The sequence below is a fragment of the Anser anser genome (assembly GCF_964211835.1).
Source record: "Anser anser genome assembly, chromosome: 5".
In the NCBI taxonomy this organism is placed as follows: domain Eukaryota; kingdom Metazoa; phylum Chordata; class Aves; order Anseriformes; family Anatidae; genus Anser; species Anser anser.
Window position 1 is genome coordinate 6,292,884 of NC_139725.1, and position 13,526 is coordinate 6,306,409.

The following is a 13,526-nucleotide window of genomic DNA, read 5'->3' on the forward strand; positions in this document are numbered from 1 at the left end:
CTGCTCTACGTTGTCATTTCTTACACATATAGCATAACTAAAGAGGAATGGTGTACTTTACATAAAGAAATAATCTGTTGTGCTTGTTTCAGAATGTGATCCAGCAAAATGTGAACCAATGGAGCAGATGCCAAGCTGTCAAGATGATCAAACATTAATTGCTGCTCGGGTGGAGAGTACCTGCTGCATATCCTATATATGTGGTATGGAATCCTGGCTTGCTGAGTCTTTAAGTGTTTTTGCATATGCAATGATGCCTGCTAATAACTTCTCAACTCAGGTTCTTTGTACTTTCTACAGCTCTCCAAGCATAGTAAGGCTTGAAAGTGGCATTTAGGTTTACAGGACATAGGAAATGGCAACAACCACCAAAAATCATAGAGTGGTTTTGTGCAACTGAGTAGTGTTCTTGGGTAATGTAGAGGAGTGATGGTGGAGCCCATGGGTGAAGCAACTGAGGGCTTTTGAGAGCCTGTCCATGCACAGAGTGTGGACTGGCTGTAAGACTCTTTTATCTGAAAGAAGACTGAAATTGTTATGTGCTTTTGCTCCCTATATCCTGGTGTTGTATCAGGTGTGGCCAATCTTATTTGATGGGAAATATAACATATGAGAGTATTATGCAAATTTATTCAGTTTCCTTGGGGTTGACCCTTAACAACTTAATTCAGTAATGAAATTGCACTTTTGGTATCAGTTTAGGAGCTCTGTTTGTTACCATAGAGTTGTTTTCTGTAGGATAATAATGTGATAATGATATGTCCTGTAGGCTTCTTTTGAATGGACTCCATTTTTGCATGTAGTTTTCTATGAATCATAGGCCGTCATGTTGAGTAGAATTTCCATGTGCAAAAATTTGAACCTTCAAAGAAAACTTTAAATACACTTCTGTTATTTACAGTATTCAGGGAGTCACTTTGAGCATGTGATAGCAGCATGCTGCACTTGGTTTTTCTCTCTGTCCGCACAACATCCTTCTGTCTATTTTTTGATATGATGAGTCTTTGAGTAAATACCAGAATGTACCTACTGTGGTTTTGCTATGTGTTTAAGTGGGAGGACAATGCTGGGCTCACAGGAAATGCCTTTAATTGTGGATCAAAGGTATTCTATAGTCCTAGCAGAAGAAGCATTCCTGAAAACAACAGGGTGACTTGGCAGGAGAGAAAAACTAGGAAAAAAAAATCATAACAAAAGAAATTGAGAGAAAATCCTGTTTGGTATGATCTGACTCACAAAGAGTTACTGCATTCATTCCATTTAATAGAAGGGACAAATAAAAGCCAAGCTGCGCTGAATATTAGCCTCTTGTGTAGGGAAGGAATGACTTCAGAGTACCTCTGCTCTTTCATATGTGTCTGTGAGAAACTTATGGGTATGTGTTTCCTAGGCAGTAGTAAAATTTCTTCCCGTGTTTTAGTTTTAAATAATTGTTTTCTCCAGCATGCGGGGCTTGCTCTGATCAAATACCCAAATGTCAAGAAGGAGAAGTTCTTATTGTGGATGACAACACCACAGAGAGATGTTGCCCTACATACCAGTGTAGTAAGTTTGACTTGATTTTGATATTTTAAGTAACAGAGAACATAGCAAATTTTGTAGTGTGGATGTTCAGTGCCAAAAATGGTGGATTAGAGAGACAGCTCCATTGTGTATATAAGCAAACTATAATCTGTTTACTCTTTCCTTTTAAACCTTGACGTGCCTAAAGCATTATCTGAATATATGTATCATGGAGACAAATTTCAGACCCCAAATTCTGGAGATTTAAAACTGTTTTAAATATTTGCCTAGGATAGTTGTACTCAACACTACTATTACCTGATGGCTAACAGTTAAATTTTGGTCATCTGTCTTTTCAAGTAAGATGTTTTCTAAAAGTATTCAGTACAAATAAGCCGTTTAGTATCTCTTGATTCATATTACCGCTCAACAAAATATGACGACCTTCTGTTTACTGGATTTTCTTTCCCTTAATTTTAGTTTGTGAAATACATCGTTGTCCCGAATTCAAGTGTATGCTAGGCATGTCTTTGGTGGAGGTATGGAGCCCAGAGAAGTGCTGCCCATTTCGGACATGTGGTAAAATGACTTTTTTTTTTATTTTAGTTGACTTAGAAAATAAGACACTGAAAAGAGCTATGGCTTCCTGGGGATAAGTCTTAAAAATTAATAAAGACATAGACTCTAAGTTGTGCAAATGGTTATTTGCCATGTATACAAGCCAGCTCTACCAGGGTGAACATCTTATGAACAGACATTGTAAAGTCACAGTTAGTAAATTATTTATGGCTTTAAAAAAAAAATTTGTGAGATGTTCACAAGTCAGGAATTTGACAGTTTACAAAGGTGGTAGTATATCATACATCTTTCTGTGATGCCTTAAACACAATTCTCCGTTTCTTTATGTTGATTATAATGATTATCATTGCTTCAAAATAGCTAGAGGCTAGAATAATCGTATTTTTTTCAACATGTTCAGATGGACTGCAGATGATAAAATGCTGTAAATTTTTCTGATACGTAAAGGTGGTCACAGAAGCTGGTATTAGTTTTCAGGATGGATTAAAAACCAGATATAATTCTGGACTTCCAAGGCTGGTGTATTTCAAATACCTACCTGCAAGGCTTCTTCAGTGATGACCTGAAAATGTGGAACTTCTGTTCTCTGTGATGCTCTGTTTTAAAGAAATTGCATATAACTTTCTAATTCATTGTTTCTGTAATTGTATTTTGTTTTAGAATGTGCATGCGAAACAATCCCTAAACCTCAGTGTAAACTGGTATGGAATCCATTGTATTTGTCATTATGCTTTTATTATTTTGTTAATAAAAATATTTGTTAGTATCTTACTAATAGTTTTATCAGTAAAATATGAAATGGCATGTCATTCTCTCTTTTTTTTAATTGTTTTACAAGAAATTATTTCAGTTTTTATGAAGCCATTTAAGTTTTAATGTCTTGCAGAGTAAAATGACTGTATGGTATTGATATGTCTTAATTTTTTATGACTATATGCTGCCCGGAGTATTCATAGCGTAGAACTACTTTCATGAATCCAAGGACAGAATTTTGTTCAATTGTCAGAAATAAATACTTTAAAGCTTAGTATTTAGTTAATATTATTTGTCATAGTGCATATGTTAATCTGTATTATGCACCCAGACCATTGACTCAGCAAAACTTTTTAAATTGTATTCCACTGTGATTTGTTCTGCATTGCAAAAATGCTTATTAGCATTGCTGGATTAGGTTCTTGGTCAGGACTGGATATTTTATCCAGAAAATAATACTGCAGTGGGAATAATCAATAAAAATTCTAATTTGAAACCCTAGGAAGGAACTGAAAATAGTACTCAGCTTTTATTGAGGATTTTTTAGTGAGTAAACTTCAAATGGCTTTGCAACTGCAGTTGTTAATTCATTTTATATATGAAGAAACTTAGGCAGAAGGAATCAGGAATGGGAGGAAAGTCTTCAATCGCATGCATGTAAACTATGAAAGGAAAAATTAAAAAGTACATTTATACTGTTGCAATACTATTTACATCCATTAAGTTACTCCATGAAAAAATACACTACACACTGTATGGAGAGTTCTGTATAAAGGCAAGCCATTGCATCATGTTTTTGGCCTGCCATAGTCTTCTTTGTCCTATGTGTCTCCTGTACTGACAACACCAATAACTGCTGCTATTTTTCAGGTGTAAAACAAAATCCCATTTTGTTGTCGTTACTAAATTTAATGCCACTGTGGGTGATCAAAGTAGAAACCAAAGTAGACTTCTAGGGGCAAGAGATACGGTTATTCGAATCCTGGAGGAAAGGTGTTTACAAAAAAAAGATCAATATAAATGAGCAAGCACTGTCATTTTACTTATCTTTTTTTTTTTTTTTTCCTGGTTTTATACCCATAGGGGCAGAAACTTCAGATAGATGAACAGTTTCAGAACAGTACAGAAAATATCTGTAACTGTGTTAAATACAAATGTGGTAAGTCTGAAAACAATTTGATTGAAAGAAACACCCTTTTAAGTGCAAGGTAATTATAATTAACTATAAATTGTACATTTGAGCTTTGAACGTGGTACATAAGAGGAAATATTTGACTGATAATTCACAGATAGCATACGAAAAGACAGGAGAACAGGACTGCTCTCTAAATATTTGGTTGATTATAGCTTGTTCTTGGATTCTGTTATTTCCTGCAACAGGAAGTCTGTGCAGGGAAATAAAAGACAGAGTTTAGGAGAAGTTGGTAAGTGTTGACTAAACAGCCTAAGCCTTAATGAGTTGGAAGGAAGACTCCAGCAAGAAACTAAAACCCATACTTGATGTCCAGGAATAGTCCCACTAACCCATTATGAGACTACTCAGGAGCTGGTAGATATGCTTACGTGTTTTATGTGATCAAGGAGGTAGCATTGAGCACCATTCAGAATTCATCTTGGCCCAGTAGTGTCTCAGAAAATTCAGGAAAAAATAATTCCTTGGGGGCACTCAGTTGGCCAATGAAGTTGGGATTGTCTTTGCATGGATTTCTACAGCAAAGGTATATACTTCTGAGCTATTTATCCTCTGCTCCCTCAGAAATCGATGGGGAGCAATAGCCATTCTCAGGCACACTTCTTATCCTAAAGCACAATTCAAATCAGCTGAAGTCTGCACTGTCATTTTTGTGGTACTGCTGATAGAATTTTATTTACTTAGATTTCATCATCCACGGTTATCTTTGAAGTAATTTGACAGTTGTAATGAAGCATTAGTTCATTATTATTAACAGTTTACACTTGAAAATCTGACATATTTCTTGAAGAGTTAGAGTAGATTTTTCCATTTCCATTTTACTGTCTGAAACATTTTTTAAATATTTTGATACCAAGCTAATTGTCCTGAGTGAGCTGTTTATTTTTTTATTTTTATTTTTTTTTTCTTGTAGTGAGAGACAAAGTTTGCCTGAGTAATGAGAGAGGTGTGCTGCTACCTGGACAGAAAATTGTGGAACACAGTCCAGATGGCATTTGCCATATTTCTTCTTGTACAAATGTGATTGATCCTTCTACTAAATACTACCAAATAAACACATCATCAGTAGCCTGTGCTGTCAAGTGCAAAGCTGTAAGAAATTCAGGATTTTAGACATTTATATTGTGATTATTGGTCTTCATTACATTTTGTTGTTTGTTTTTTTTTTCCTTAGTAGACTATAGTCATGGGAACAAGACAGGAAAAGGAACTATGAGACCCCCCTCTAATGATGTGCTACCTCTCTTCGTAAAGCCCTAAATTCATAAGTATTTCACTGTGTGATCTATTCTCCCTAAAAATTACTCATTTTGCTGTGAAAATACAAGGTTGAATTTGGGTAACTGGAGCACAGAACAGACACAGTAAAGTCAGTAATAACCCTACTATTGCTTCCCTTTAGAAAGACAAGCGGACCTTATTTGATCTAAATTTTTTGAAGCTGAGATCCTGTTTAGGGAGGGTTTTGCACTAGCTTGATGGAGAGGTGGTTTGAAGCGCTGGACAAATTTGTTCTCCCCTACAGTGCATCAGATTGCAAGTTGCGGTACCATCTCATGCATTTGAACCATCTACTGAAGGGGGCCAGTGCTCAGCAGGATCCCATACAGAGTACAGTGCTAATCCTTAAAGGACCAATAGCATACTGCCACTTTGCATCTGTAGCTGTAGCTGCATTGTGCTGTAAACTGGCACAAGTGCCAGACATGGTAGACTCAATAAGAGGTCAGTAAGAACTGGGAAGAGAAAACAGATTAATTAAATAAGAAAATGGTGTCTTTCTAGAAAATATAATACATAATCATAGGAATATGATATGGTTTACTTTCTAAATTATATATGTGTTGTCTAATGTGTAAAAAGTCAAAATTTCAGTGGTTGTTGATGTAACCTGTCAGGCTAACATTTGAAAATGATAGAAAGACCAGTTCATTCTCCAAGTTGGAGCTTCCTTCCCATTTACTTCAATCAAGATCAAAGGTATTTTATAAAAGGTTCCTGAACATACAGAGCACACAAAAAGCTAGCTACGTGTTTTTGAAAGTTACTTAAAAACTGTCTCTAAAATCAGATACACCCCCCCCCCCAAAAAAAAATAAATCTTCCCATTACACTAATAAAATGTCAAGTTGCACAATGGTGTCATACAAGGATTAATATATTTGATTTTGGCAGAACCAAGTCTATCAACCTCCAAAAGATTTAACAACTTGCTGTGGTAGCTGTAAGAATGTGTCATGTCTCCACACTTTCAACAATGGGACAGTTGCCAATTTTAAGGTAAATTTGTAAATGTCTTATTCTGTCAAAATATTCAGAAGTAAAGAAAAAAATCATGTAACACTCTACATACATTGCTGTATAAATTGTTCAAGTAAGATCTTTATTTGGCCAAATACTAGGAATTGTTTTGCATTTATACAACATTGTTTTTTGGAGAGTCAATTATATAGCTGTCTACGAGGATTAAAGGATTTTGATATACCAGAGAATAATAGTAAACCTGACTATTTTATAACCTCTTTACGTGATTTAGTGGACTTTAAGCTTTGTACTTACACAGAACTTCAAGGTGCATCTAAATCATGTTTTGCTCTAAGTATTACAAACAAGATTGCATTCAATGGAATTGTATAACAAATATTTGTAGTATTGTTTTTCCTGAGTTGCTGTGTAAAGATTCTGTTTTACAATTCTTAACAGCCTGGTACTATCTGGATTTCAAACTGCATCAGATATGAATGCATTAACACAGCAATAGAACCAGTTCTAGTTGCATCTTCAATTGGCTGCCCACCCTTTAATGAAACAGAATGTGTGAAGGTCAGTGCTTAATACATTGTTTACATTCCACCTATGATTTATGATTGCATGAAAAGATTAACATTGACCAAATACTTTCTGACCTCAAGAAGGAGAAATTACAAATTCTTGCAGTGCCTGCTCTTTGAAGATGAAAAGCTCTACCTATACATGTATAGTGTGCCACCAGACTGCCCAGTTACACAGATGAAGAGGCCACTTCTTATTCTCAGAAAATATTTTCTCTTTTCCTGGAGGATTGTAATATCAAGACAGTTCCTTAAGCAGCCGTCTGAACTTGGAAGATTTTCTGGGTTGAATAACATCTTTATAACTGACTTATGTGTATGGCAATTTGATTTATCATGACGGTCAAAAACATTGAAGAAAATGAAAGATTGTCCAAATATCAGAAAAATCTTTTCAACAGTGAGACATAAGGCTTTGTGGACTAGTTTTGCAGGAAAAGCAAAGGTTCTGTTGCTTTGAATTTGTAAAATGAAGTTAGACTAAGTACCAGCGAATGTATGCAAGAAGCATATCTCATATTCTTCTGTCTAGTTCTAAGTTTTCATGCAGGTGGGAGGATGCTTTCCTTAATGAACGATGGTACACAAGCACGGAACAGTTCCAAAATAACTAGGTAGCTGTAGTTCTTCCTCACTGATAAAAATGCGTTGGTTCTTCAGAGAGTCTCAGTCACACAGCTGGCTTAAATGCTTTTTTTTCTGTTCTAGGGAAATTAAAAAAGAAAAGTTTCTGCTGTCTTCTCATAAAGTTTCTCACATTTGTTCCTGTCCCAGAATCCAGTAATGTGTACTGCTGGGGCCCAGTAGCTCAGTAAAAAGTTTGTTCCTTCTTTGTTGCAATATGGTAGATACGTATCAAAAAAAAATAATAATGATAATAAATTGAATAGCTGTCCTTTGAGGCACAATAGACAATTATTCTTTGTTCTGCATAGGAAAGACATGGTGAAGAGTTAAAGCAAAGTGATCATCATGGCTTGAGATACTGAGTTGGACATCAAAAATTGGACTCTTCTTCAATGTAATCCCAAGAGAGTTTTACAAAGACTACTGCTATTCTTCCTGCAGTACTCTGTCAAGTGCTTAATGCTACAGCACAGAAGACAGCCATGACACTCCACAATGAGAAGAGAATGGCCTCTCATTTAGATGAGACTTCTGTTTAGAATTCAGAATCAGTTTTTTTGTGATTGCTGATATAGCCTCTGCAAGAAGTCAAGGTTTTGCTCTAAGCACCATGGTGTCAAACTTAACTAAGTAATTCCCTTTCCAAATTTGGCATTTTGTTAGCTAGTGACGTATAGTGGTATTAAGTGACAGCTACTTAATAACTGATTTGTATTTAAAACTGGCAAGTTAGTTCATTTACGTGTAAACCTTCATCAATGCTCTGGTGTGTTGCATTTGCCTGAATAAAGTTATAAAGATGTAACTGTAAATTGCAGAGCTTTATCTGGAAGATTTTTCTAATAGTGCAGATATGTAGGAATGAATATTTGGAAAAAAAAAAAAAAAAGTGTTTTTTCCTCTTTTTTTATTTGTATCTTGGTCAGGTTGGAGGCTATGTTGTACCATTCCTGGAAGGATGCTGCAAAACATGTAAGTGATTAAATGAAATTCACAAGTTTCCACTCATCAAAACAGGTCTGTCTGATTGGTTTTTACCTTAGGAATAAGTTTAATGCTTTACTGCATGGAAGCTTGATTCTGACCTCACTGATCTCAAAGGACATGTTCTTTTCAGTCTCACTTATGTGAATACTAGTGAAGCTAATGGAGTTAAACCAGAAAAAAAAGTGTTTTAGCATTGACGGTTTTACTACACTGATACAGATTGTAGCTGTCAAAGTCACTAACATTGCTACCTTAAGAATGGTGTAGTTCTCACATAAGTCTCCTCAAAATATTAATTACTGCATTTAATATAGTAAAAGCTACTGTGTTTTGGAAGGTGCCTTAAAACGTGCTTCAGTTACATTCATATCTTTGTATTTGATAAAAATGGAGATTGATCTATGCAGTTTGTAAGTGAATGCCATAAATACTTAATTAATTGTAATATTATCTTGGGTTCTCTTTATAAACATAGTTAAAAAGCTTTCAGGAAACTTCTTTTAAAATAACTTATAAAGAAAAAATCCACTTTTACTTGATTACCAAGATGTGTTTTGACATCTGTGAGAGCTAGTAAAGGTGCTCAGGGAAAAAATAAAATAATTCTCTACAGAATATGTTCTACATACGCTAATTCTTAATATACATCATGAGCTAAGTACGTTTTTTTTCTTAAGATCCTGGTACTTAGCTGAAACATTTTGGCTGATTCAGTGAAGAACTTAGCCTAAGGCAGACACCTAACCTGAAAAATTTATGCTCAAATACCTGAAGTTGAGAATTTTACAAGCAATTGAAAAGGAGAATTTACTGGGCAGTATCATATTATCTAAGACAAAAAGGTGCAAAAATGTCACTCTCTTTGCATAAGTGGGTGCAGCAGTGAGCTAAAAGCTATTGGTAGTAGGAGATATATGTAGGGAAGAGAGCAGGAGAAAGGTGCAGGTATTTCCTGATGGGTGGGATGGCACTTGAACAATCGTGACTATCAGAAATGGTACCATTTGTAGAGTTACTGCAGTGCGATATAAATTGCCAGCCAGAATGTAACTTTTATTTTTTTACGCATTACTTACTACACATTTTAGTACAAAGGTTCTTGAAACTGTGGAAGATCTGGTTTTTTTTTGTTGTTGTTGTTGTTGTTTTTTTCTGCTCCCTGTCACTGTGAGGGAATGGTAATATCTTCATGATTTTTTCACTTTAATGGACCTGTGTTATAAACACTTGTTGCTAGCTCTGTAGCCGATTCTGCATTGGCTCTTTGAGATTGTTTTTTGAGATTATCTGACATTATTGTTCAATGCCTTAGCAGCCATATAAGCCAGTTTCTGAACAAATTTTTATTAAGATGGTTTAAAATCTATTAAGAGCCTCTTCAGCAAGGCAGAAGATACTGCTTCTATATTTAGAGAAAGATCATAATCACACTCTTAATTATTCAAGACAAAATAAAATTATTAACGTAGGACATGCACCACAGAATACAATTAAACACTTAAAAATACCCAGTGACTTCTGCAATTTGCATTTACAAGTACATTCATGTCGCTGATTTCACAGCTCTTTATAGATAGCATGGTCAGTGAATCATGTAGTTCAGCCTGACTCAGAACAAATCTGGCATGAGAGCTATCGGTCAATTGTAATTTGTGTGAGACATTTTATGAGAACAGTTATCAGCATGTCATTTTCTTTTGAACTTTTCTTTTTTACTTTATCATCGGAAACAGTTGTGATTTTTTGCTTTATTTTTTAAAATGAAGTCCTCTGTGTAAGCCCCAGGAGTTCCTTGAAAATCCAGAGAGTTTTTACCTGCACTGCTCAGAGAAAAAAATTATACTATTTCTTTCTTTCAGACCAAAAGAACAACTTGAATTTAGGGTACCAGATTGTCTTAGTTATACCAATGTTAGAAATAATTTTCTGAAGACATCTGTGATTGAACCAATTAAAGAATGACTAAAATAATTGGCCCACAATCTAATGCAGCATCCTAAGCAGTATGTTTGAATTCTTCCTGATTTTGACATTATGCAATGCAAGTAATATAGACTTTTTTAGGTTGAATTCATTTCTCAAGTATGTTGAAATCCAATAGCTCCAAAATGTTTCATAGTGATAGGGAATACTCTGTAACACACTGTTCAATATGTAATATTCTTACCAGGTTCTTCAGTGTCAATGTTCCTCCCATTCCTTGTTAGCCCAGTCACTCCTACAGCCTATGCTAACTGTAACACAGGTACATTTTCTGTAAATAAGTAGGATCAACCCAAACAGCACCATTGTTGATTTTCAACAATGTACTCCCTGATAGGAGCATCAGGCTTTATGTTGTCCAGTTCTGCCAAAAGCTGCAGTGTAGTACAACTTGCTCATGGTTCAGAATGACTCACTTTGTGGTTTGGTTTTGTTTTTCATTTTGCACTGCATGGGCAGTGCATTGTTGTTAGCCAACAATATACTGTTGGTAGTAAGCACCTGCATAGTCTTTAGCTTGCTGCATGTGTAAAATTGCTGTGTTTAAAAAATGTAAGCTAATTCCATGATGTTTACAATGCTGTAGAACATAGAGACTAATAGCTTTGCTTGTTGCAGCTTATTTAATAAATAGTGTTTTTGCAAATGCTGTATCATATAGTTTTGCTTCCAGTGGCATATTCAGTAGAAGTGGCTCTTTCCCTTCCCTGCTATAGTTAGGACAGTATACTGAAAATAGCAAGCCTGTGTTTACTCCATGAAAATTTGAGATTTTCTTTGTTCTTTTTAATCAAGCATGATAACTTTTGCAGTTGTAACATGGTATGAATGCAGTTGTTTTGGCATTTATTTTGTGAAAACACCTCTCCATGTTTCTATAAGAGAAATAATGTTGACTGTAATGTTGTACATTGCTGAGTGATGCATCCGTCATTAAATTTCACTCCTGACTCTAGGAATACTACTATGAAGTCTAGATTGCTCCTTCATACTGACATCACTTCAAGTGACAGGGGTGTTGTGAGTCAACACAAAAAACACAAGGATTTTTGACCATGCAGAACGTGAAAAAGAATCTCATTATAACGTGGCCAATATAAGATGCTCGCATGCTTTGTAAGGCTGTTCAGGGCAAAGCACACCATGTTGTAGAGCTCATTAAAAGCCACTGGACATTAAAGTACATACATGGAAATACTTCATATATTTATTTCTTTATGAGATGCGATGTACTTTCACTGTAGCCCAGATGACATCATAGCCACAGTTGCACTGAATTCCCCATCCTACACGTTGTGTAAAAGAAGAAAGAACATGAAGAAGACTGTGAGAAACACGAAAGAATGGTGAGTATTTTTATTTTCAAAAGCAATTTTTTCTTCTTTTCTCAATTTTTTCCCTGAGCAAACATAATTCAATAATAGTTAAGCAATAGTCAGCCATTTCTGACTGTAGATTTTTATTTGCTTCCAAGCAGATTCATTGCTGTCCTTTCTTTCATATTCTAGAAACTTCTGCTATGCCAGAGTCAGTAGCAGACTCTCTTATATGCTGTTTTAAAAAAAAAAAAAAAAAAAAAAAAGCTTCTTTTAGGGAAGTTTGACAAGTTTGACAGCAATTAAAACAGGGAACTGGATATTGAGCATTAAGATGTAATAAACCTCTGTCACAGTTCAGTGTTAGATACTGGTCAAACCAGTAAGTCTTTCATTGTCCTTTTTGGGAGCTAACATTATTCACCTTTTGTAGACATCTTTGGATTTCTTGGCTGAAAGAAAATGCAGTTCTGTAAGTGGAGAGTCATGTGGGACTGCATCATAGTGTGTAAAATCCGTGAAACTGTGGAAGCAGTTATAATGAAACGAATGGTTTGGTTTTCTTACAGATCTTCAATGTGGTGTGTTTTCTTCAGCATACAGAGGATCATCTTAAGAAGAAACTGTGCTTTCTGACCTCTAACAACTGAACTTTGGACTGACCTATGTTGCTTTTCATCAAAATGCCCAGGATTTTCTCCTTAAATCAAGTTTAACTGCTTTTACTTTATTTCATGAATTATTTTTTATCGCTTTTATTTCATCCACATACTTTGTACATACTTTTCCGAGAAAAAAATGTGGGCATAATGGTAATGAAAATGTAAATAAAACATTTTATATTGTTTACTTGTGTTCTTTTTCTTATTGAATAAAGCTGTACAGAAATACAAAGTCGTTGTTCCCCCACGGGCCTAGTTTCCTACAGATCCTGGTGTTGTGTTCATTTTAAAAAGTACTTATACAACTGGAATTCAGTTATTACTATTAATGTTTGTTACAGTTATTTAACAGAAAATACATTTTACACATTTTTAACAAGCTGTCTCACCAAAGTGGTTGATCAGTTTTACAAAATTTTATGAAAGGTAGAGGGGGCTTACTCTTAAAAAGCTTCTGAATGAAGAATGAACCTTTTAGAATTGTTTTTGGAGATACAAGGAGACATACTTTAATGCATGAAATAGAATGTTTTAAAAGAATGTTTTCACTTAAATGGATCGTATAGCAAATGTCACTTTGTCAAAGACGATTTGTGTATTTATTGATGGTATTGGGTGTATTCTTCTTTGCCTCTTGACCCCATAAAACATTCAGGAATGTTCTTGCCTCTGAAATGTTTAGAGTTTTGAACTGATATTTTTCAATCAATGCCCATTTTGCAGGCAAGGAAGATGGAAAATTCTGTAAAAAGGTGACTGTTCGGATGACTATTCGCAAGAATGACTGCAGGAGTAACAAACCAGTAAGTAAACAATTATCACGATTTATTTTAATGGACAGAAAAAAATAAGAAAAAGAAAAAGGAAGAAAGAGAACAAAAATTCCACAGTGGTATTGTCTGCATCTCTCTTTTTCTCCCGGAGATGGAAGTCTCTGTGCTTCATAGAACTGTTTAAATGTTTCCCTATATTCTCAGTGATCATCTTTTCAAATAATAAGATAGATGAGGATATGACTCCTGCTTTTGAATGCATTTAGGCTCATGTTAATTTAGTGCAAATCTAAGCTCTTAGTTCACCCTACAGTGCAATT

At 35.1% G+C, this 13,526-nt stretch overlaps 1 protein-coding gene across 4 annotated transcripts in view; it reads left to right on the forward strand.

The window, feature by feature from the left end:
* OTOG (otogelin) overlaps positions 1 to 13,526 on the forward strand; it is a 110,861-nt gene that overhangs the window by 93,098 nt on the left and 4,237 nt on the right. For 3 of the 4 annotated variants that reach the window (XM_083837228.1, XM_083837229.1, XM_083837230.1), the window contains 10 exons: positions 93 to 203; positions 1,444 to 1,545; positions 1,984 to 2,082; positions 2,743 to 2,783; positions 3,919 to 3,994; positions 4,941 to 5,119; positions 6,203 to 6,307; positions 6,731 to 6,850; positions 8,412 to 8,457; positions 13,157 to 13,236. In XM_083837228.1, the coding sequence (XP_083693354.1) occupies positions 93 to 203; positions 1,444 to 1,545; positions 1,984 to 2,082; positions 2,743 to 2,783; positions 3,919 to 3,994; positions 4,941 to 5,119; positions 6,203 to 6,307; positions 6,731 to 6,850; positions 8,412 to 8,457; positions 13,157 to 13,236 (959 nt within the window). The other variant, XM_083837231.1, reaches the window with a different exon arrangement.